General features: G+C 39.1%; 1 protein-coding gene across 1 annotated transcript in view; it reads right to left on the reverse strand.

Moving 5' to 3' along the window:
• Positions 1-600: 600 nt before the first annotated feature.
• Positions 601-24,412, reverse strand: part of LOC140229188 (ras-related and estrogen-regulated growth inhibitor-like) — a 41,190-nt gene continuing 17,378 nt past the window's right edge. Inside the window, exons 2-4 of the mRNA XM_072309455.1 lie at positions 3,448-3,504; positions 2,088-2,167; positions 601-1,715 (exon numbers count right to left, since the gene is read on the reverse strand). Coding sequence (XP_072165556.1) covers positions 1,206-1,715; positions 2,088-2,167; positions 3,448-3,504 — 647 coding nt within the window. The 3' untranslated portion in view covers positions 601-1,205. The remainder of the gene's footprint in view (positions 1,716-2,087; positions 2,168-3,447; positions 3,505-24,412) is intronic.

Genomic DNA, 24,412 nt, shown 5'->3' on the forward strand with positions numbered 1-24,412 from the left:
AGTTGTACACATCAGATAGACGTATAACGAATATTATAATAACGAGATGGTGATAGTTTACGATTGCATGATTATATGTTTGAAAGTCATGTCTGTCAAATGCTTTGTCGTTGTATGGTTGTAGGAGAAAAAATTTGAGAAGGGGTTATATTTGATATGTTTGATGCAAAATTGTACAAGCAGTTGGAAATGCAATATTGCGAGTGCAGTTGTTATTCTTTAGTAAGAACCTCTCTTCACCTTTGTTACAGTCGTCCGAGAAATTACTGTCCTGGATTTAAAAAGAATAAAACAAATAGATTAAAAAAAAAATAGCCGTTTGCGTTCGTGTTCAGTGAGACCATTAAGCAGCTACAAATGCATGCAAAAAAAAAAAAAGCACAAAAGTCCATGGCATGACATGGATTATTAAGGCCAACTTTGCACATTCCACAAGTTTGGTCCTTGTATGGAGTCTACTAGATACAATAATATAAAATTCTTTCTCTTATAATACAACATACACATTGTGCATCGTAAATAGGAATGAATGCTGTTAAACAACAACAGAGGGCATACAGGTCATACACCGTTAGTGTCTCATTCGCTCCTTTTCTGTCAATGTTCAACATTGCCTCCATAAGCTGATGATGATATACAAAAAATAAGGCAAGTAGATTCGACATTCACCTCTTTTCAATGGGAGCATTTGCGGCGTGGGTTTAGCTCATAAGAATACAGAGTACCAACAGGTATGAATCAGAGTACGAGCACGATGATGACATCCCTGCGGAGACCATGGTTAGCCATCTTGTCTATATGTACTTGCAAAATATCACACCTGCATTGTTCACTATGAATGCTGAAACTCTTATTCATGTCGTTGATTTCCTACCAAACGTCAGTCGATCATCTTGCAGTCACAGGATGACTTGAGTCATTCCGCCAATGATTATGTATGGCATTCGTCGTTTTTACGCTCAGGAAGGCATTTCTGGCAGTGGCTTTCCGTGTATTTGATACATAGCGTACGTCACTTGACAACATTAAATGGTCACTATCGAAGGTTTTAAACGTATGCGCGCGTATGCCAGTTTGGCTATCGGTCAGTCGGTAATGTCACACGAGACATCGTCATACAATGACACCAAGTACAACTTGTAACCGCTAACATGGAGGCACCAACCGCATCAACCACATCATCGCATGCAAGGCGGTAAAAACAGTCATTCTGCGATCTCATTATCTGACAAGTCGCTCATAACCGCATGGTCAAACTTTCTGTTCATCAGCCCCATGGGTGTGACGAAGCTGGTAGAGCGTTCACGCGGCCGCGGTGGGCAATTGTCCAGGTCCATTTTGGGGACACTATTCTTTTTTCTTAATGAGAATTTCTGCGTAGTCGATGATGTCCGCTTCCGAACACGGTACTCGCTCATGAGTTTCTCGAACGCGTTGTAGACCTCCTCAAACGACTCCCGTACAGACACTTCGAGGAAAGCACAGCCGAGGCTTCTGGCAAGCTCCTCACCCTCGTCGGTCTCGACGATGCGGTCGTACTCCAGATCGCGCTTGTTGCCAACGATGAGGATAGCGGGATCGTGTGATCGCTTCGACGTCGCTCTGGCACAGAGAAACTTAAGACGCATGACCTCGTCAAAGCTGCAGCGATCGGCTATGGAGTAGACAATGATGAAGGCATCAGCCCATCTCATCTTCTCCTCCGTCTTGTCCTCCTGGAGAGGAAAACGAGCAGAGAAAAGAGAAATGAAACATACGGCATCAAGATGAAAGCACTCTTTCATATCATGCTGCAGATTTGTGTTTTCACCATTACTGTTGGGAACATCAGAACCCGATCACAAGCCAGTGGTGCAATCCACCAGAAGATGTTGTATACATACTGACAGCTAAACTACATATTACAGTCTTCTAATTTGAAGAGACGACGTTGCGTTCATACACCTTCGTCTTCATTTCTGAGTTATATGCTCTGCCACTGGGGTTAAATTGAAAATAATGTTTATTCCTGTGGTGATAATTACACAACACTTTTCCAGTCTATGCGTCACACGTATGGCTCGTTTTCTCTCTGCAGTCATAGTTACCTGGCCAGCTGTATCTAGGATTTCGAAGTCAACTGGAGCTGTCTCTTCGGGAAAGAAGGCTCGATGCCGGTAGATCATTTCTGCAAATCAAACACGAGAACAAAATCACATGAACATGTCATTTTTGTTTTAAAAAACGAAAGTAATGTAGGCATATGTAGACAGAGGACCGGAAGACAATAAAAGATTTTACATAGAGATTGCGAGTACCTGTGTAAACTGTTGTTTCTGACAACGAGGAGAGAAAATGAATGTCCAACTGATGGCCTCCTCATTCTAACAAGACTTAAAGTTATTCTCTTCTCAAACAAGTTACGGAAGTAAATACTTTGAAAGTCCACTACAACGAGAACCACAGTTACCCATTATAACGAATTCACTTCCCGCAGGTATCAACGAAGGGGAATGTCATTATTTTCGTCAAACAAAGTGTCGGTTCAAAATTGAAAGTGAATAACTTCAAATGTTCATTTTTCTTCTTATCTCAAAGACCGGAAGAAAGGCAAGGAGGATCTATCGCCATTATACCCCACCCACCCCCGCCCCAAACAAAAAGAGAAAATAAAGAAGAAAGAACAGCTTTATATCCTGGTTTGTACAATCATAAGTGATGGAAGGACAAGCCACGATGATCCTAATCAGATTTAAGACTTACGATCATCGACAAACCCACTTACGGCCTCACGCATGGGCCTCCGATATCAAGTAGCATAACGGTTGCATAATCAAGGGTCCTCCAAAGTCATTACCCGTGCCCAGGGGAATACAAAGGGGCATTTTCTGAACTTGGGAATCGTGAAGGAGGATTGACACATTGCAGCCTGCTAAAGGCCCCGTGTGATTGCTCCCTTGAAACCCTTGAAATAAGGTAGTCATGTTCAATACACGTGAAACATTACGAAATGCAAAGACCTTATCTTTACAACATGGAATTAGCGAAGGTTTTGGCCATGGAAGAGGATGGATATATAAAACCTTACGAAGATGAATAAGAAACTGTTTGAACTGTAAACATAGCACGGATGGTTATCTTCGAGAAGAAAGACTGGATGTGTCTATGCTTTTATCTCACAGCAGCTTGTTCGAGGACACTGTCTTGTATAGGGAAGTGAGTTCACGTAAGAGTATTATGGATAGCCCCGAGAACTTTGCACAGGTGAAAATACAAACACTAGACAATGGCGATAATGACAATCAACGTAACATCCAGAGACAATGCAGTCTACAATTGTTAATCAGCTATGTGAAATAAACTATGTCTTTCGGTCCCGTGGGCAACATGTTTCTGTACATTGTCGAGAGGACCCTAGAAAGGTGGTACCGTGGAGGGATAAAGTGTTAGTAAAGATGAAGGACTCACCTAGGGTGGGGTCGTACTCCCAAATAAACCTCCTCGTGACGAACCTCACAGTGAATGCTGGAAAGAGAAGATAACGGAAACAGTAAGATGCGTGAAATTGCGCAAAGTAATCATCATAATTATCATAATGAATGCTAGGCGATTTCATCGCACCTTACCGTTGTCGACTGCCGCAGAATGATTGATAAAATAAAACATTGATCAGTGAAGTAACTTACATATTATATTATGACCGCCGAGGGATATCAAATCAAATTGGTGAAGGCACATTATCAGAGAGAGAGACAAATAAAGGAGGGAGGTGGGGAGAGAAAGGGAGGGTTAGAGTTAGACAGACAGACGAATAGACGGAGGTTAAAATAATGTTCAATGTATACAACGAGACGGTAACATTATCATATGATTTGTAGGGTTGTTGGTTTTTTGTTGTTGTTGTTGTTGTTGTTGTTTTTTTTTTTTTTTTTGGGGGGGGGGGGGAAATGAGAAACTTGCGCATATTTACATAACTGCAGTCTTTAGTTCTCTTCCACAAAATGAATAAGATCATGATCGCTCGAATGATGATCGGTCGTGAGACTGTAAACACCTTTTTCAAATTCACAATATGCAGCAGAATTCTAAGATGTATAATATACATCAAAACGCGTATCCGGGCAATTACCCCCGGCCAATTTCTGGTCGGTGGTAAGGTTAGAGTAAAGATTAGGGTTAGGGTTAGGTTTAGGGTTAGGAGTTTAGTTTAGGGTTAGGGTTAGGTTCAGGATTAGAACTAGGTTTAGGGCCAGGGGAAGGGTGCGGGGTAATTGCCCAGGGGGTAATTGCCCTAGACCCGAAGCGGAAAGATGAAAATGTGAAAAGACAATGCGAACAGAAAGGTTACTTTTTGTCTAAATGTAAAGAAAATATCATGATATCAAGGCAAAGAACAGAGACATTAGGCCGGTTTCGGATAGCTTTTTTTTTCAACCCGACTAGAAAATAGGTCGTATTACAATGTATATGTATTTATTTTTGCAAATGAAATGAAATGAAAATAAGCAGGAAACGATATAGATTGAGATAAAGGGAGGAAGACAAAAAAGTAGGGAGAAAGAATAGAGAAAAGATAAAAGGTAGGAGGAGGTGGGAAGAGGAGGAGCAGGAGGAGGGGCAGGAGAGAAAAAGCAAGAGAGGAAGGGAAAAACTTTAGAGACAGGCTCTGTATGATACATCACCCTCTGACAGTCCCCTGGTAATTTTATCTGATATCATACCACCAGCTGGCATGCAATTGTCTACATCATTTCATATGCCAACGAAGTTGGCCCTTGGATTATCCAGGGGTTACTGTTGAACCAATACGGAATTTCATCAATAGTATCACGTCCATGAACGTTGATATATGTCAACCGAAATCCAAGTCTCGTTGCTAGGGAGCAAAACATCATCCAAGAACAGAAAAAGTTGGAAAATTGACCATGCCACGATGAAACGAAATAGGGTATCAAACTATATAGCAGGATACAAGTTTAGCGCTCTTCGTCAACTTCCACAAAACATAATCATTTTCATAATTTCTTCCCATTATAAGTACGCTGGATAGGAGCATTTCATTCTGATAAACAAATTCGACAATACGTTAATTTGTTCAGTTGCAGTCTGAATGAGTAGAACTGTTTATACATATAAGTATGCACTGTCAAGGATTGGTTTTAACAAGCAGGGGTGAGACGAAATATCACCTCTCTGTAACAAGAGAGACTACACATATTCACACAGTGCACTGTCAATGGACAAAGTTCGAGAGGCACTTTTTGTATTTTGTTTTTTTCTTCTGCCGCACCTACTTTATGAAATTCTCTGCCAGACCCACTGAGAAGTGAGATGCCAATAGACAATTTCAAACAAAAACTCAAAACTTATCTATACAAAATAGCATATTATGATTGTTGAATTTGAACTCATTAATGTAGTAATGTCAGATGTATTGGCAACTATGACCCTTTATGTACGTATAAGAAATAATTATTGTATAGAGTAATATATTGTATTTGGTAAATTGTAATTTTTGTTTTATATTTTGTATTGAGGTATAATTTGTTTGTAAAGCGCATTGAAAATCTTTTCAAGTCTGAAATGCGCTATATAAGAATTTGTTATTATCATTATTATTATTATTATTATTATTATTATTATTATTATTATTATTATTATTATTATTATTATTATTATTATTATTATCATCATCATCATCATCATCATCATCACCATCATCATCATTATCATTATTATTATTATTACTTGTAGGGCATACTGTCGTTACACCGGGCCGGCAAGGGTCTATCCAATCATATAAGGTACATTAGTTGTGTTCATTGCAGGTGATGAAATCTTCATCTTCTGTTCAAGGGGATCACACACACCATGGAGCTACAACAGGACATGAACAAACTTTGATGGGTGACCTATGTACACAGTATCCGAGGACATCCAGTCATTGGTCGGGTATACGATTAGATAATACGCATTATATTGATAAGGGGTGTTGATTCCAATCATAAGTGTAATGAGAAAATACTCACGCCACCGAGAAAATCAATACCAATGGTCGCTTTTTATTATAGTTTGTTTGAAGTTGTCTGAAATCGTTCTACGAAATCTCAAGGTGGCAACGCTCATTTCAAGACTGTGCTCGTAGATATCATCACCCAACCATGATGTGTCCGTCCAGGGAGGTGAGACGAACTCACCTCCCTGGTCCGTATTTGATTATAGGCCTATGGTTGATCTCAAAAACTATAGCGGGTCTGCGAGAAGCCTGTTTTGCGCTTAAGGCACAGACCGTTCCCATCGAAGCACCACATGGTTTTCAAACAGAAATCAAACGGGATTCCTCGATTCATGCGCTTGCTGGATAAACTTGAATATTGGTAGATTCCTATTCTACCCAACCTAATATTCATTCCCCAAAAGTCGTACTTGGGCCCTGCACATCAGACATTAACGTATCCTGAACATCATGTAGACTGGTGGTAGGCTGAATGCATGGCACTCTTCTGAGGCACCCTTTACGGCTCGAGACTAGCAACCAGGGTAACGATCCAAAAATCTGAAATCATAGACACTTGTTGACATTTCAAACATTCTGATCCAATTTTTATTGTTCTCATCGCCCCGGTGGAGAGCATGAGCGGGGTTGTAAGACAATACGTCAGGTAGGTAATGGGTCATAGCTTGTCGGGTTGCCATAAAAAACAGGCGGACATAGGGATTACGAGTTCAAGAAAGACAGGCTCACTCAACAACGAATTTGCCTATTTTGTCTCCGTCTAAACACCATTTATTCTCTTTCGTCCACAATATGACATTACAGTCGTTGCACTTACCAACTCGCTAAATTCTTTAGATTGAGACGAGGGGCAAATCAAAAATTAGATTGAAAATCTCAATCTAAAGATTTAGAACTAAATCTCTTTTCTCACTCTTATTTTGGATTTGTCCTTAACCAAAATCTTATAGATTGATTTCCAATGTAAGGAATTTAGAGAGAGCAAATATTCAGGGGAATCATGAAGGTAAACATAAAACCAAGCAAACACCCAGCCCTCACACAGAACTTGAACTGTTGCACAGAAGTATAATGTCCATGACTATTTCATGTTAATTACGAGCTCGTGTAACGAAACTAGATTATGTCCGGTTTACTATGCTACATACGGAACTGTCAACAAATCACTATTGATGCATGTCAACAAGTTGGTTTTTTTTTTGTTTTTTTTTTGTTTTTTTTTTGAGACAGCAATGTCTGATTTTAATGTAGGAGTCGACGACAAGCGATATTCACCACTTTCTCTGTGGGTGTGTAGATGATGGGGTCGGAAGAGGGGTCTGTTTACCGTTTTCACTAAAATTCGGTAGTTTTATTGTGTAAGACGGGTTTCATGACATATTTCACTTTCTTTTTCGCTTCTATTTATAACAGATAAGTCTTTGAGAATAAAGAGGCAATCAAAAGGTATTAACGACTTTTTTGAGCGTTGGTGGTTTCTTCGTTGTTGTTGTTATTTTTTTTTTTTTTTGATTGACTGAACAGATCTGTCAGAATAGCTGGTGTTAAGTAGGGAGTGCAGTTACTGTGCCAAATCATCGCATGACTGGTTAGACAGGTCTTCAACCTGCGAATCCCCATATCAAAAATCAAAACAAACGTCTGCTTAACGCTTAGACCTTCGAAGATGGGATGGTGCGGTGCGCAAATTGGCAACCTGCCGAACAATCACAAGGCCACGAGGTGTCAGGCGACTGGTGGTATGTTATATTGAGTTGCGTAACATTCCACGTGGAGTGCTTGTTTTGAAATCGAGAGAACTCCTTACGTCACACAACTCTGAATGTTATCCACTTTCTCATTTCGATGGATGATTAATGGGTTGGGTGTGATATGATCCAAGGCACTTTGATAATCTGGACATTGATTTCACTGATCACACAGATACAACATTCCACCATGAGTAACTTAGACTATCCCTGTAAAAAGTGACTGTTACATTTCATTGGGGAAATTGTGATACGTCTGATATTATATCATGAGCGAAATGTGTCAGTCTGATAAGTTTATATTACATCTATCGGTTTCTGTGGCACTGATTTGAATACAGCATTGTATTCTTACATACAGCTAGCAACTTCGTATTAGCATTCTAATAACATGCATGGACTTGTATGTGATACACATCACGCTCGTACAGCAATGCGACAGGAAAGAAATATGGCTTGCACATAATGGAGGGGGGAGCGAATGGAGATTTAACAGCTTTTGTAAGTAATATCATTACCAGAAACTTTATGTTTAAATATATTTACGATATGAATAACTGTGATATTTCAGAGAGTAAGGCGCTTCTCAACTGTATTTGCACTCAAATATGCCATAATGAGTCCGTAATATATTTCGATAGTCAATAACTCTGAAAAAAAAATGTCCATGTGATAACATGTACCAGAGATGATACCACCTATAAGTGGGTAATGTGGGCAAAAGCTGCGTTCAGCTCTCCGACAATGCATGCGTCCCATCTTTATGCTTAAAGATGGCTCAGGAAAGTGCATTCATTGAGAAATTTGACCCAATTCAGTGGTAAATACCGTATTATCGAATGCATCGTACAATGAAGGCGTTTTCAGCCGCTTGTCCAGACAAGAAACCTCAAAACTCGCCATTAATTACCCGTTTAAATCTACCGTTAAAACCCCCGATTTCCACATGATCGACCAAACAAAGATGAGTAAATTCCACTCGTTCTCTGTATTTCTACGACCAGACACGCTGTCTAACTTTCGAATTTGGTGAGAAAAATGAGGGCCCACACACTCCCCTCGTTGAGATACTGACGGCAATTATTGTTTGCTATGATGCTGTGACTCGAAGTAAAAACAAAACAAAAAATACTTGTGTCTGCCTTTCAACTTTTTGGTGATCTGAACGTACTAGACCTTAAATTGTCTTGGGCGAGGTACAGTATATACCAGTTCAATGACGGAGGCACAATGCCGTAATCACATGACATGGAATAAAGGAAATGTTAGATGTAAAGGTGATGTGGATCCTAGTTTCAGACTGATGTACTTCTGCATACAACGCCAGCAAGTGGAATGTCTTGACAAGACGCCGACAGATCATGATGGTAGTGGTTGTGATGACGGTGACGACAACCAACGGTGTTGATGATAATAATAATGTAAGGAGGATGAGAATTATGATATCATTAACGATGAATATAATTACAATGATAATATTAACACAGTGACTAATAACATTGATTACAATCAGCGTCGTAATAACCATCTACTATTGTCTTCTCCATGCATTAGAAGGTTCCTAGCATGTTTGTTTCGAACTTGCTTTTTTTTTTAATAACAGCTAGTTGTAATTTTGCTTTCACTGGACATTTTCGCTGTTATGATAACTTACTGGTATCATGAGAAAAGAAACGTTTTCTCTTGATGCAAGTAACATGAAACTTTCGTTGAAATTTTTTAACCTTTTACCCCCGCAGAAAGAAACTGTGATAAACACAAGGGTATCCGACCGAAACGTAGACTTCTTGACTAATTTACTAAAACGTTCCCTCGTCAGTACGTAATCATCGAGAATGGCGGGTTTATAAGATGTCATAGTTTAAAAATCAGAGACATGAGCAAGCTGCTATTCCTTTGTTTACTTAGGCCTACTCAATTTTCGTTTGTGTCTTTCTTGTTTTCTTTATGCTCATCCCTGATCAACCCCTGACTATTCATTTCGTGCCACTAGACTCGCGTTCTGTCTCGTTTTGACCGAAATTATCGAGATCGCATCGCATGTGCATGCCAAAGTGCCAATACTGACGGCTTGCAAAGGGCGTGGAAAAGCGTCGCGTCCAGCACTCTTTCTGCAAACACGGGAGGGGGACGACTTTGGATGAATGACGGGGTTCCAGTCAACTCGACCCGACGGTATACAAGCTATGACTGACAATGAGACTCGAAGATGTAAACGGACTTTGAGGGTAATCAAGCGTGAGTTGGTTTGTGTTATGGGTATACGTACTATGTAATGTGTGAATGATTGTCAAAAAGTGCATTGACACTAGGTATATCACCTGATCTCCTTTTACAGGAAGTGAAATCATTGTGTAACGTCAAAAGAGGAGTAAAAGTTAATCCACATCCCTGCTGCTCATCATGATCCACATATAACTGTTTGTCATCATCATGTGCTGACTTTGGATTTCTTCATGTTAACATTGTTGTTCGAAAGCAACGTAGGCAATGATATTATTGATTTTGATGATAACAAAATAGACATGAGAGCAGTGTTCAGTTTGACCAAGACACTGATTCAAAAGTGAAGCATTAATTGCATCTTATGATATATATAATATGTGAAGGGGTTGGAGAATCAAAACAGTGTGAAGTTATCATCAGTTAAGTCAATCTCGTCTTTCCATCTACGCATACATAATAATTCAAAGTGTCAAATAAACACTGAAAGTCCCTGATCGTAACTCCGGTTTCACACTCATCCACTGAAAACAAACAAACAAACAAACAGACAATACACCAAAACACCTGATTTACTCTTTGCTCTAAGGATTTCGATCATAGTAGGTAGTCTGATTCTGTAGTAGAACCTTGGCATTGTTGCAGTACACATTGTACCGGAATTCAATCGACATTGGAGGGATCGCAAAGGCTCACAGCATCTTTGCACAATGTCTGGATTAACAATACAATTAACATCGAATACTCGAGTACATCAGGAAATTAAACACATTTTATCCCTTATGCCGTCGGCTGCTTTTGAACACTAATACTGTATCTTAATCCTCTTCATCCAACCAAATTTGCTCCTGTCCAAATATTGTGAAATTCTAGCATCACCCCAAAGTTGTTGTCATATACACAAAAATGCTTACTGTATTCCCTCTTTTTCGCTGCACACGATAACACGTTCAGCATCAATAAGCCAAATCGGTTTGTCTCCCTGATAAGGGAACCATATCACCATGTAACTATTTTAATTGGCATTTCAAAGAAGCCGACATTGCAGCTCCGAAGTTTTTGACAGCATGGTTTGACCATAAGACCAATATGGAGATGATGATCGTTATAATATCTAGCAGGGACAAGCCAGAAAGAAAGGAAATATGGATTTTTTTTTTTCAATTGCGTAAATATAATGCAGCTTCTTACTGCAATCTAGTTGTTTTGTAAAGATCTTGTAGAATACTTTACCCATAAGCATACACAGAAATCACAACAATCCAGTTTTTGTCATTAGCTGTGAAAAGGCAGGGGAAGTTAATCCAATGGTCATGTTAGTCATTTCCCTCCCCTTCAGTCTAACTTCAAAGATGAGGTAGTCATATTAGCATTTCAGGGTAAAATACTTTCTTTTGACAAAAAAAAAAAAAAAAATCTCTTAATTTAATCATTTACTGCAAAACAAATTGTTAAATGTTATCTTCAAAGTTGGAGCAAAGTTTCGGGAAAAATATCAGTAGAATAATATAGCTTTCACTTTCACGTTTCTTTCCTGGTCATGCTCATCACTGAATACTCATCAAATATTATATCACGTCTCTTGTGCAGGTAGCAAAATAGAGGAGAACTTGATATTGGATCGAAAGTACAAGGTAACCAATTGATTGATTCATCAATTAATTGTCATCGAGAGACGGTATGTAGCCATATCCATGCAAAAATAATGCTTATCTTGAGCAATGTACCCTTCCAAACTTTGTTATCAATTTCTTTATTGTTTACTATATTTCTCGGCGCTGCATGAGCTTTTAGACGTTAACTTACGCTAGACTGAAGGTGATTTAATTCAAACATGTTTCATCTTGAAATTTCCTTTGGAAAGAATGACTGAAAGCCTGGTTTTTCCATACAATCTATATTGAGATGCTAAGAAAAGACAACTATCAGTTTCGTCTCCTGAATTTAGAGCCGCCGGGTTTCCTCATCAAATTCCGGAAGCATCAAAATAAACGCACGTGCTTTCCCGAATTCACACTACATTAAAATGATATCTACCTGACAACGGATTAACGGTCTGTTGCTAGCGACGTAACCACGCAAGCCCTGGGAGGAGATTTCAAGGGTCGTATTTTGAAAGTCCATCGCCACAGCGTCGGTCTTACCATGTGCATACTCCTTCCCATTGTAATATTATACGGGTGCACCTGAGCTATAAAAACCAATGTGGTATCATTGATATGAGAATCCATCTTCATGGACATGGAATTTCATTAACAACTTTTTACAGTCAGCTCCGTATTGTGTCGTAAACTGACGATCCATTTAATTCAAAGCACGCCTCTATCTAGTCTATACCGATTAAGTATTATATCAACCACTAATTTATCATAACTGTAAACCTGCACGTGAATGTTACGTCGAATGACAGATAAAATGGTTACAGCTCGTTATTCCGAAGGTTCGTTATTCCGAAGGCTCTTTATTCCTAAGATTCGTTGTTCCGAAGGTTCATTGTTCCGAATTTCATTTTCGGATTAATCAATCTTCGGAATAACGAACCTCCGGAATAACGAAACAAATTTTCGGATTAACGAACCCTTTTTCATTTTCGGATTAACGAACCTCTAGGTATAGGGAATTGCGTGTTTCGGATTAACGACCCTTCGGAATAACGACCCTTCGGAAAAGCGAACCTTCGGAATAACGAACAGCACCCGATAAATTACCCTTGTTGGTAAAATCGCATCAATTGCAGTTGAATTAAAATGTGAAACATTATGATGTTTTATTAAAGGAATGACTTTAATCACATTCCTTATTCAGCAAAACATTTTGAAGAAAAGCTACACTAAAAACAAAGTTTGCTCGTCATGTCTGGCTACGGACATAGTTATTGTTGAGAATTCACACTGACCTGGAAAGAGCAATATCGCGTGTCTGACTAAGAAAACCTTCACATTAATCTGTTATGGTGGAGTAAACCTACAAAGATCCTCTCTTGTGTCACATTTTTCTTTTCATCGTCGACTTCATACTTTCCAAGCAAGTCACGTAGACCGTCGCGAGCCGTGTATGCAGTCCGCAATCGTCAATGACCACGGCATCTTTATTTAGACCGCGACATATCGAGGGAAATATAGCACACGTTAGGGGTGCTACGTGGGTGGAATTATGTCGCTTTGTTGATGATTGATACCAAGGTCACCCAAGTACCACTAAACTGTTCACTTTTTTTTTTTGGAATACATAGTCAAGTCAAACATATAAAATTACGTTTTCTTCTCCTTAAAGATATGCTGATTATATATACACGTTTAATAGTATGCATGTATGTCTGTCTGCATGCGTGTATGTGCTAATGTAAATTACAATAATACATCATGTAGGGCCTAATATATATGAAGAGTTTGTTTGCAAAAACCGATAAGTCCATTTTTGAAGATTTTGAAGTACGGTCTCTGTCACAAAGTACAAAATGATACCTTTTAAATGATATATTGGTCACTACATATAAAGGTATATTTTTTAAGTTACGGTCAAAAGAAGCAAAAATTTTCTTATTATTCTCTTTATTTTTCTTGACCTTTAATTGCAAATATCTCCATTTGACAAAATATGGACTTATCGGTTTTTGCAAACAAACTCTTCATATATATTATATATATATATATATATATATATATATATATATATATATATATATATATATATATATATATATATATATATATATATATATATATATATATATATATTATATATATATATACATATAGCCTATACTTCAACGAAAAGCACACAAACACTATTTTTACATACACACTTGTTACGCAAAGTATAGGCCTATGTTATAGAGGTGATGATAGCTCATCCACTGTAGCTCATTATGATCACTGTACAGTATTGTATTCGTGACAACAATTTAACACCAACGTTGACTCGGGATTCCAAGAAAAACAATATGAAACAGAGACGTACAGACATGTGCGATGCTTAAACTTCATCGCAGCACAATAATTGCTCTCTCTATATGAAGAGCTTGCTTCCGAAAGGCGCTAAATCCATCATTTTCAATGGATTTAGCGCCTTTTGGAAGCAAGCTCTTCATATAAGGAAAAAAATCAATTCTGTTTTTTCATATATATTCCTGTGTATGGCGAGCTTGTACTGGAAAGTGGAAGCACACATCACAAATAAAATAATATGCAAAATTATCTACCATAACTTCAGAGGTATATTAAAAATACATTTATGAGGGCATGCAGTTTGAAAATAATCATTCTCGCATATGCATTTCCCGACTTCTGTAACGGGTTGTTATAATCATAGACTTCCTGCTTCTCAAATTGGTGCGAGTGAAGGCTGATCTGTAGTAGATCCAGATTCTCAAGGATCACTCCTCTCCTGACAGAGCTACACTGGCTTCGAATTCACCAACAAATACCGTTTCAAGATCTCGCTGATGGTTCACATAGCACTTACTGGTCAAGCCCATTTTACTGCACAAGTCTCGCATAAACACTAAACCTGTGCAGTTCCAAAATATACCCTCCTTTTGCAAATCCCAACTTGGAAAAACAAACAAACAAACAAACAACAATAAGACATTAGAAGACAGAGGATTTGTTTGTGTATAACTATAGAATGAATTAGCATTAGAAATCAGGATATCCCCAAATGTCATGACAGGATAGCAACATTCAAATTAACACTTAAAATGTATCTCTTCACTTAACTGTTTGGCTTACCAGGAGTTCTTGCAGAAGAAAATATGTACCTCAGTTCTATAATTTATCCATCGATATATTCTTACTAATAGAAGAAAAATGTAATCTCGCCTATATATGACAAGGATATATTATTTAAGCACACGGAGATGGAAAAACGTGGTGAATCACTTCACATTCATGGTTAATCTCCATCTACAAAGACACGAGTTGTGTAACTCCGATCACATGCCGCTGTGCCGTATATACATAATTATGAGAAATGTGAAAAGTAATTATAATCCAGATCCGAGCTTTCATATTACTGCACCTTAACTGATGGTTCAGGTGTACTAGGTGTAATATATTTCCTCTCCTTTCATTAGTTGTTGGCATCATTATAAAAAGCAAAATTTTTAGCTTGGGATATTCTCGTTAATAATCAAATATCCCCTCCTTATATCCATACATGTATCGATCGAAGCACTTACTTCAATCTTGTCGTCTCGAACACTTTGTTTTGTACTCACATACACCCGCACTATGCACACACACTAAAAATGTATTTTAAAAAAAAATCAATTTTAAAACATTAAATAAGTGCCTGCTTCCTAGCTGTGGTGTGGGTGCAGGGCTCCCCCCCCCCCCCCCAATCGCCGATTACATCTTTAAGAGATTCCATTATGAGCATGTCGACTTCCTTGGCATACGCGCAGTCTCTAGTGAAAGACTGTATCCCTTCATCTCTACGGACTGGATATTGAGAAATCTGCCCTGGAACGTTGAATATATCGAACGTGATATAAAGGAGACCAGAAAGAAACAGCGCATGAGCCTGAAAGTAAGGCCACGCAGATGGTATTTGTAACTATGGCAACCACTCACTCTTTAGTATCCTACCAGCGTGAAATCTGCAGAAGGTATTGAAGTCTCAATGAGGACATTTCGCTTCGTATTCGCCCCTCGATATGCAAATTACCATTGCAGTGCATACATAGAAAGGAAGTAACCACGATCGATTGAATTTGAGCGATAACAAGCCACGAGTGGTTTTAAACCAGGATTTGATGGATGCTGACATTCATGTACTACAGTAACTGATGCTCTATTGCAAGTCAGATTTTGGCGAGAGAAAAACATCAATCTGTATTGTAATAAACAAGAAAGAAACACACACACACATACACGCACACACACACACACACTGAGCATTCCAATCATCTTCCACACATTATTCCACACACTCCAACAATGTTCTATCACGAACCGCGAGAGCTAGATTGAGGTTCCCTGCCGTGAAAAGTAAAATGATTGTCCGTTATGTTACATTGCTGTTCGCCAAGTTCTATTCTCTACTCGCATTTCAAAATATCATTAAACCTGTGAGGTGCAGCATAAGAGTGATCGTACGTGTAGACTGGAGAGTTTGGTGATTAGTGCTCCAATTAAAGGGATGGTATATTTTTGGTTAAGATGGGAATTCAGGTGTGTGTTGTTGGTTTGTTTTTTTTGCGAGGTAATTAGAAACCACTTAAATGAAATATTAAAGATCAATCAAAGTTTATTCAATGAAAATCGGTTTTGTAACGGCCGAGATATCCAAAAAAAAAAAAAATGAAGCTATATAAGGTGGGACCTACTTTTTATTAAGACCAGTTTGTTTTGCTTTGTTTTTGGAAATATCAGCCATTTAAAAAACGATTTTCATCAAATAAACTTGAATTTCTTTTAGATTTGTAGTGGTTTCTAATTATCTTGCAATAAGAATCTGAATCCTCATCTCAGCCAAAACTGTACCATCCCATTCTGGACCAGGTTTAGTTGGGTAAAAACGCAGTGGCCTTCCCAGATCAAAAACGAACGTATTGTGGGCCTTCACGCAATCAGTGACATGTAATATGTTATTATCTATCTGTCTTTACATTGGATGTAACCACTCGAAACACTCAGTTATTGATTCTTTTATGCTTTCGCTTTGACAATGATTAAAAAAATGTCTCCCTGGAGCAAAAATTGTCTGCATTTTTCTTATTCTCTCCCCATGGGAACTACCTTGTATAGTCATTCAGAACAAGAGTATTGTTCAGCTGCCTCAGTTTAATGAGGCGTTAATAATGCATTTATTCTACAAATCACAATGCACTTTTACGACTCGAAATAAAATGGTACATGGCGTGTACAACCGTGTCAAAATCGATCTTGTCAAAACCTTGAAAGGTATGGTGGTGTTAAAGTGTCCGATGACAAAGCAAACTATTGCTCGGCGCATTAGTATCGCGTCATTCAATTCGGTAGTTTCCACACCAGCCGCCAATACGCAGACTGCATTTTGAGCACCGGTCAGGCTGTTGTTCAATCCGTTCCGTACACAGGGCTGTACACGTGACGGCAAAATACTAATGAATGAAAGGGTCAATGACTATTATTCACAATGAAGAGGGGAATCAACATCTATTGAATTAAGGGTTTGGTCATTAAAATGGAGTTCAGGGAATACACGCTAATATAGGCCAACTGAATTTAGTTCACAGTCTGCCACAAAGGTGGACGATAAAAAAAAGGCCTAGTCCGTCATCACCTATCGCAATCATATCATTTCGTAAAGGAATGATACATAACATAATATGTGAATGAACATGCATGGAAGCGTAGGATAAGAACTCAGTCCTTGGTCTATATAAATCTATGAACACAAGAAAGCAAACAAAAAAAAAAATAGTTAGGGAACTAAAGCCTACAATGGGATCAATTATTGGAATGTGATGTGCTTTGGGAATGCTGTCACAAATCTTCTCATGGTCCGTTTACATGTTTCGTGCCAAATCTCTCTCCCACTCCCTTTCCTTTGTTGATCATCACGTTGCTGCTGCTGTTGGTGTCTTTCGTATTCATTACGTTGTGTTTGTAGATAGCATCATCGATTCTTCTGTCACGTATTTCCGGCCTGTAAACTAGTTCACTGCACTTCTCGAAAAGACCAGGTCCAGATGTAAGATACATCACAAGTGATCGCCTTCTCCGATGTACAGTCTGAGCTAAATCAGGACGATTCAAGTTTGATAGAAAAGCAGTGGATAACAGTTCCGCATTGTTAAACATGTGCACGTGAGCTTATAGGCGCGCTATGTAACCGATGATTTCGCGTCGCCAAGGAAACCGAGTGCAAGGTGCCGACTGTATATGGCAGCTTCTTTCTCTTCTTTTTTATCTTCTTTTTTTATTTCTTTGTAAGTACTGAGGTATAACTCAGTCAGCATTGATATCAGTATTCGTCGGTGACATAAAGAAAGCGTTGTATCTTTACGGATTTATTCTATACTGTATTCATCGCAGCCTCGATGAAGAGTAACGGCAGTATTCATCGGTTCTAATCTCTGCCGCCGGTCATTTTATCTCCAAAAATATATTTCCCTATAACCGATTCACGCCACTTCATCGTGTTCTAAATACGTCTGAATCGTGAAGGGATGAAATGAAGACAAGCATGACATACATTGTCAGCTGTGCCAACTGTGAGAATAACAAGAAGAGAGAGGCGGACCATAATAATATCTTCTGGAATCGAAACAGGTTTATGTAGAGAATTATATATAGGCTACTTTTGCAACCCTGATAATTAAGATTCCTTTTGTAAACTGGTCCCTCGTATAGAGGTAAAGGTAATTCAGACCTTCCCTCGGAATGATAAAGCAGGAAACTTCTTTATGATGGAGGGGAACTAATATACTCCAGATTTCCAGTGAATTCATTTGGATCCCGAAAAAATTCCATCAGTTTTTTTTTTCTTCGTACAAGAGGGGAGCGTATTCTCCAGTGACATGAGGTATAGCTTGTTATTTCTTATTCTAAAATCTCTGAGGTGTGTTTCCATAAGATTTCATACACGATGTTTGAAGACATTATTTTTCAAGCGTGCAAAATTTCGTGACGTTTGCAAAAGGGATTTAAGACTTTAAAACGATTTCCTTTTTCATTCCTTGCATCAACAAAATATGAGCGGCAAGAAAAAAATGCAACGGCCTAAGCATATACTGAAATGAAATGAAATTACTTTTCTTTTTTGCTTATTGCAGCTAATATATTATGGCCAATGAGTTTTGTGTGTTAGATTAACATAATATATGGTTCCAATCTGATACTTGTGATAGTTCGCTTTCATTTTGTTATAAGTACAGTAAAACATGCATTTACATGCACACCAAGATATCATACATACGGCAGGCATGTCGAGTCAATACAAAGACCAGTGGTGACTGAAGAACCTACACACGATGATCCTTAATGTCACTTTTGGCTGCTACGGGAACGGCATATACCTGAGACAGTATTTTATGTGACTATATGTTTTCCTGCATTGCCCTTTATGGGTTCTTTGTGGCTAATGCCTTTTGTCAAAAGATCCGTTGAGGAAATACATAATAGAATTACATCTTAGTCTATGCGTGCAAAATGCCCGAACGAAATGGTGAGGTCATCACTAGACAAATAAGATGGAATCAAGAAAGTCGCATTTCGCGCTCTTCAGACAGTATAGTCACTATGTCAATCTACCCCACGAGAAAAAGGATTACAGCTGTGCAAGAATTTGATTGTCTTGGAACTTGCATTCTAGGTCGGTATGGAAAGGGATTTTATTTTCATCTCATCAGCATGGTCCATCTTTGCTCCGATTGCACATTCCGTGATATTAAATACCGACATGAACGGCAGTTTCTGTCATATTTCTGCCAATGCTCTGGCGAACTGTCCCCTTTAAAAGACAGATCGCTCTCCCGCGTTGTCAGGTAGGCACTTCAATACGACTCTAATGATCATTAATTGAATGTTGTGATTATGACATGGACCATAATCATCGTTATGAGGGTTCGAAGGGCGCATTTCTGGTCCCCCATGGTGAGCCCCAAGCTATTTGGTCACTTGTAGGGATCTACCCACCAGATTCCAGCGGTAATATCCGGATACTTTCCACCCCCTCCCCAATCTATGTTTGGTTGTTGGTTTTATTTTACCCTGTTTCATTGCTGACATCACAATTGGAATGATATATGCACGTACACCGTGCTGGTACCACTCCTGTTTGAAGAAAATGTTCCGAAGAAATCTCCTAGGGATCATTGACTGCGATACTATGGACGGAGAAAATTTCACGGCGCCATATTGTATGGGCTTTATTCGGGATCCTGAAGATCAGGGGTTTAGAAACCAAGGCATGAAATCCATTTGTTTACATTTTCCCTTCCAATGTCATGCTCTAATTGATTCGTTTGTCGCGATGACATGCAATCGATAAAATCACAAGAGAACGGCGTCAGAGATCAAGATAAAATCAAATTTCAAAAGACCCTCGGATCAAGATTTTGAGTCCCGACAAGCGCTCATGGATAAACAGTGAGCACTGCGCAGCTCCGATATTTCTTTGAAAATAATTATTATTGAGGAGTTTGATGCTCTTTCTCTGGGATTTAGACCCCTAGTCGAGCACATTTCCTCCGGAATACGTGAGTCTGGAGAATCAGCCGTTGACTCGGCTTGGTTTTGGGCACGTGTTACCGTCAGAATGAATGGATAGATCATGGAGCATGTTACGGGCCTAATTAGTATACAGTCAACTTACACTCCCAAGTCAGGCAAGACAAACAGCCCTCAAACCCAGCATTCTTGAAAGTAACATGACTTCAGACACATGTCAGAATAGTGTTGTTGTTTTGTTGTTATTTTGTTACTGTTGTTGTTGGTTGTTGGTTGTTGTTTTTTTTTTTGGGGGGGGGGGGCGGGGGGGGGGGGGTGAGGGTGTGATCTAACCAGGGATCACCTCCCTGATAAAGTTTCAAATATTCAACATGTGCCACGATGGCACGATGATATGTGAATCCTGCAAAGTAAGGTACCGTACTTTGTCGGAGCGAAAAGCGACTTGCGACTTCCTTTGGTCACAATCTCATAGAAATGTGTGATATTATGCTGGTCATTGTATTTTTAACGAATACATAATAATTATGTAGTGACATTAGCTGAAATCTGCACGGTCCATCAACAAATATTGCTTGTCAAATACAAGATTGAGAATTTCCTTTGAAGTGCGTCACCGTTGTTTGATACATGATCTCATCTTCAATGGATACTGAGAGAGAGGACGAGAATCTCGTCATCTTCGAGAATGTGACCTTGAACTTCACACATACACACACGTCACGTCTCATTACTCCGGTATATTGGGTCAGACACAGTGGTGTTAGGAAATGAAAATCGGGCTGTCAAAGCTAAACCGTTTGAGCGTTGATTGCATTTGAAAAGTTATGCAGCTGAGAGGGTGACGGGCCAGATTGGCCACTCGTCATCGTGGGCGGCGCGCTCATTTTTCTCTCATCCCATTATCATTATATTTTTTTTTTCTTACTTTAGTCTCCTAGAGGTGATGGAGATCGGAATGCTATCCGAGTCAGTTTGGGCGCTCACCTAGATACATGCAAACGGTCTGGCACAAAACACATCCTCCGGTTAAACGTAGGATCAATGGAATTATATCTGACACGGGGCTTACGGATTGTGTCACAGCTATCGTATTCATATGAATGGAAATGGAAAGCCTTTATGCCAGTAAAATCGATACTGACAGGTTTAAATACCCGTGTGCTGTGTTATCTCTTTATTATGTTTTATAATTGGTTGTATCCAAAACTTATGACTTAATATAACATCGTATGGATGATTTTGCACATATTATTGTGAGTGTGAGTATATATACCAACAGCGCCCTTCTATTTTCTTTGCAAATACAGTTCTGCAAGAGAGACAATGTCATGGTTCATCCACCTAATGAAAGCGACAGCCAAAGAGCTAATTCTTCTCTCTGTAGACAAACCAACCCTAACGAACATTCATGAACCATCATGAACACAATACGTCATATATGTCATCACTGAGCGATCAAAACCTCTTTCCCTGCAATAGCATTGGTTTTATCCCTCCGCCTCCAACACACAAAGAATCCTACATAGCCTCAGAAATACAACGTCAGGGGTACACATGGACACAGACATACAGACAGACAGACAGACAGACAGACAGACAGACAGACAGACAGACAGAAAGAAATAAAAACACACATATATACGCAAACAACACACACACATACTAATACAACACACATGTTGAAACTAGAAGAGAACGTGGATAGCAAGAATTGCATTCACGAAGAATCGTTCGGAATGTCGGTAATGCGTAATTATTTTGCCCTCAAGACGGGAGCTGAAAGGACGTTGGTGGACGGGTGGCGGGCGGGGGGGGGGGGGTGCTGTATGTTCATGATCATCAGAAGATTCATTGCGCGTTACAAAACACATGATATAGCGATTAAGACATCGTCGTCGATTACTGTGATTGTGATATGGCATGAAGTCTGGCGCGACTCCACTCCTGGTCGTGCTTGGTTAGTCAATCGTCTTGTCTCCTCCCCAACTCACCAAGGATTCAGATGCGGTGTGTGCCGCCATCGCCTCCTGGCATACCAGAGTAAACCACAACCTATCATTGCGTACGGAGCAGAACATCTCACAACACATTCCTTCCTCAGATATTGTTGGTTTAATTGTGACTTTTCTGATGCTCTGGGATTGTGCACACTTTAGGAAATCCACTAAATGATAACAATGAAAAACAAACTGATTCCAGCTAACCTCATTTTATTTCTGATATCACAGGAAAGAAGGGAACACGTTTCGTAGCGCGGTAGGGGGGATCCTTGTAACCAAAATGATAATGCTCAATTATGTAATCTGATATTGAGGCGTAATAACATTATCTTGTCTCAAGAATTAATTTTCTTACTCTTGGGAAAGCTGTTGCCTGTTCACACGATGCAGTTCGTGCTTACCAACTTTTCTTATTTACCCTCTATTTCCAGTTGCAGACGACTGCAATTAAAATTCAGTTTTGTGCATTCTTTCAGTGTGTATCGGTTGATTAGCTTGTTCAATTCATTTTCTGTCACAAACAACATGGATTTATCCATTGGTAACTGACAAACAATCTTATGACTCCTTTAAATAACCAACATCTTATCAGAACATCCTGTCAGTATGGCAAGTTTTTTTTTTTTTTTTTTTTTTGGATATCTGAATTCAGATAGATTACTACTTTAACCTTATTTGTAGCATTATTGTAGTTACTGTGAATATCGGCGTAAATCTGCCCAACCCCTCCCCCCCCCTCCCAACAATTTAGACTCTTCTCAGACGGAGGCACATGTCATCTGGTAGGTATAAAATCGGTGCTCATGTGAAAACTGCTATAACATTGTGGTGGTCGGCATATGGTATGTTCGGTCACGTAAAACCACATTCTTTCAAAACCAGGTTAAGCCGAGGACAAAAACAGAGCAAGCGGCAACAATTCTGTAATATGACATTTAAGCACCGCATAATATGTAATGGGAAACCTCCGTTCCAAGGAAGGATCGTGTTTTACTCTATTACCATGTCTACAGACCCGACGATTATGAAGTCCACGCGATAACACGTCCTCGGCTATTCTGGGTCACGAAATTAATTTTGGAAAGCAAAAACGTAGACGAACTTGATATCACAGAAAAACACGATTTTTATCAAGTTTTGTGGCTCCTCAATGTGTGACATTGTTCAGGATTGTCTGATTTCCACAGCACTGGGGAAAGTAAAGATGTTGATTGATGTTGTGTACCTCACGTTCCCTGATGGTTCCACCACAGGGTCTACTGTTACGTACACAGCGCCACTTCGGTTGCTACTAGTCGGTAGCACACAATCTTTAAATGTGCTGTATTGATGACAGCTTAAAATGTCATGCGATGTAATGATTTCTCTAGATGTTTTCACGAGTTTCAATCACTTTCTTGTGTGTATAGAGCTTGCTTTTTCTTCATCATGTGCTATTACGGGGGGGGGGGGGGGCTGTGGCATAGTGGATAAAACTCCCGACTCCATATCGGAGGACCCGAGTTCGATTCCCGCCCGGCCCGGTGCATATGTCCTTGGACAAGATGTTTTTACCCACCACGTCCCTTTCCACCCAGGTGTATAATGGTGCCTGGCAACGCCAGGGTAATGATAATGGCAGGGCCCTCTGGTAGAGCAGTGGTGCTACCCTGGATAAAGAAGACCTTATTGTTATTACATGTACTATCATATTTGAAATCGGTCAATATGGCTCTTTGCCTGCATACAAAATGTAGCCAAGATGTGTCCAAAAAAGACAAACCCGTTATAGTTCGATAGGAATAAAAAAAAAAAAAAAAACTTTTATGTTGTTCCGTGAAATCTGTGCTTTTCTCATAGCATCGCTTCATCCAGCCTTTGACATTTCGAAGCATCTTTACATGCTGACAACATTCACCCTCTTGTTTAGTTTAGCGATGTTGGATATTAAAGGCATAATTTACCATTTGCAGATGAAACAGAAACCCAGCATTAGTGCTTTAAAATAGTTCTAAAATGTGAGTTAGGGATAGAAACAACCACTTTTAAAATTTGAATCCGTATAATCGATGTTAATTGTTGTTAAATACACAAAATGTGAACAATAGTTATAATAAAAATGTTTCCAGACTAAACCGTATACAGTTACGGTTTATTGAGAAAAAAAAACTGATATCTCCTTATATTTTAGGTTTATTGCAAATATTTCATATGGTAGGATGTTTTATGATACAACAGACCTACACTGTTGGTCATATGCATCAAATGTGATATCTTGAACATTTTTGAAATCACTGCTCCCAAAGG

Source organism: Diadema setosum, chromosome 5 (assembly GCF_964275005.1).
Source record: "Diadema setosum chromosome 5, eeDiaSeto1, whole genome shotgun sequence".
In the NCBI taxonomy this organism is placed as follows: domain Eukaryota; kingdom Metazoa; phylum Echinodermata; class Echinoidea; order Diadematoida; family Diadematidae; genus Diadema; species Diadema setosum.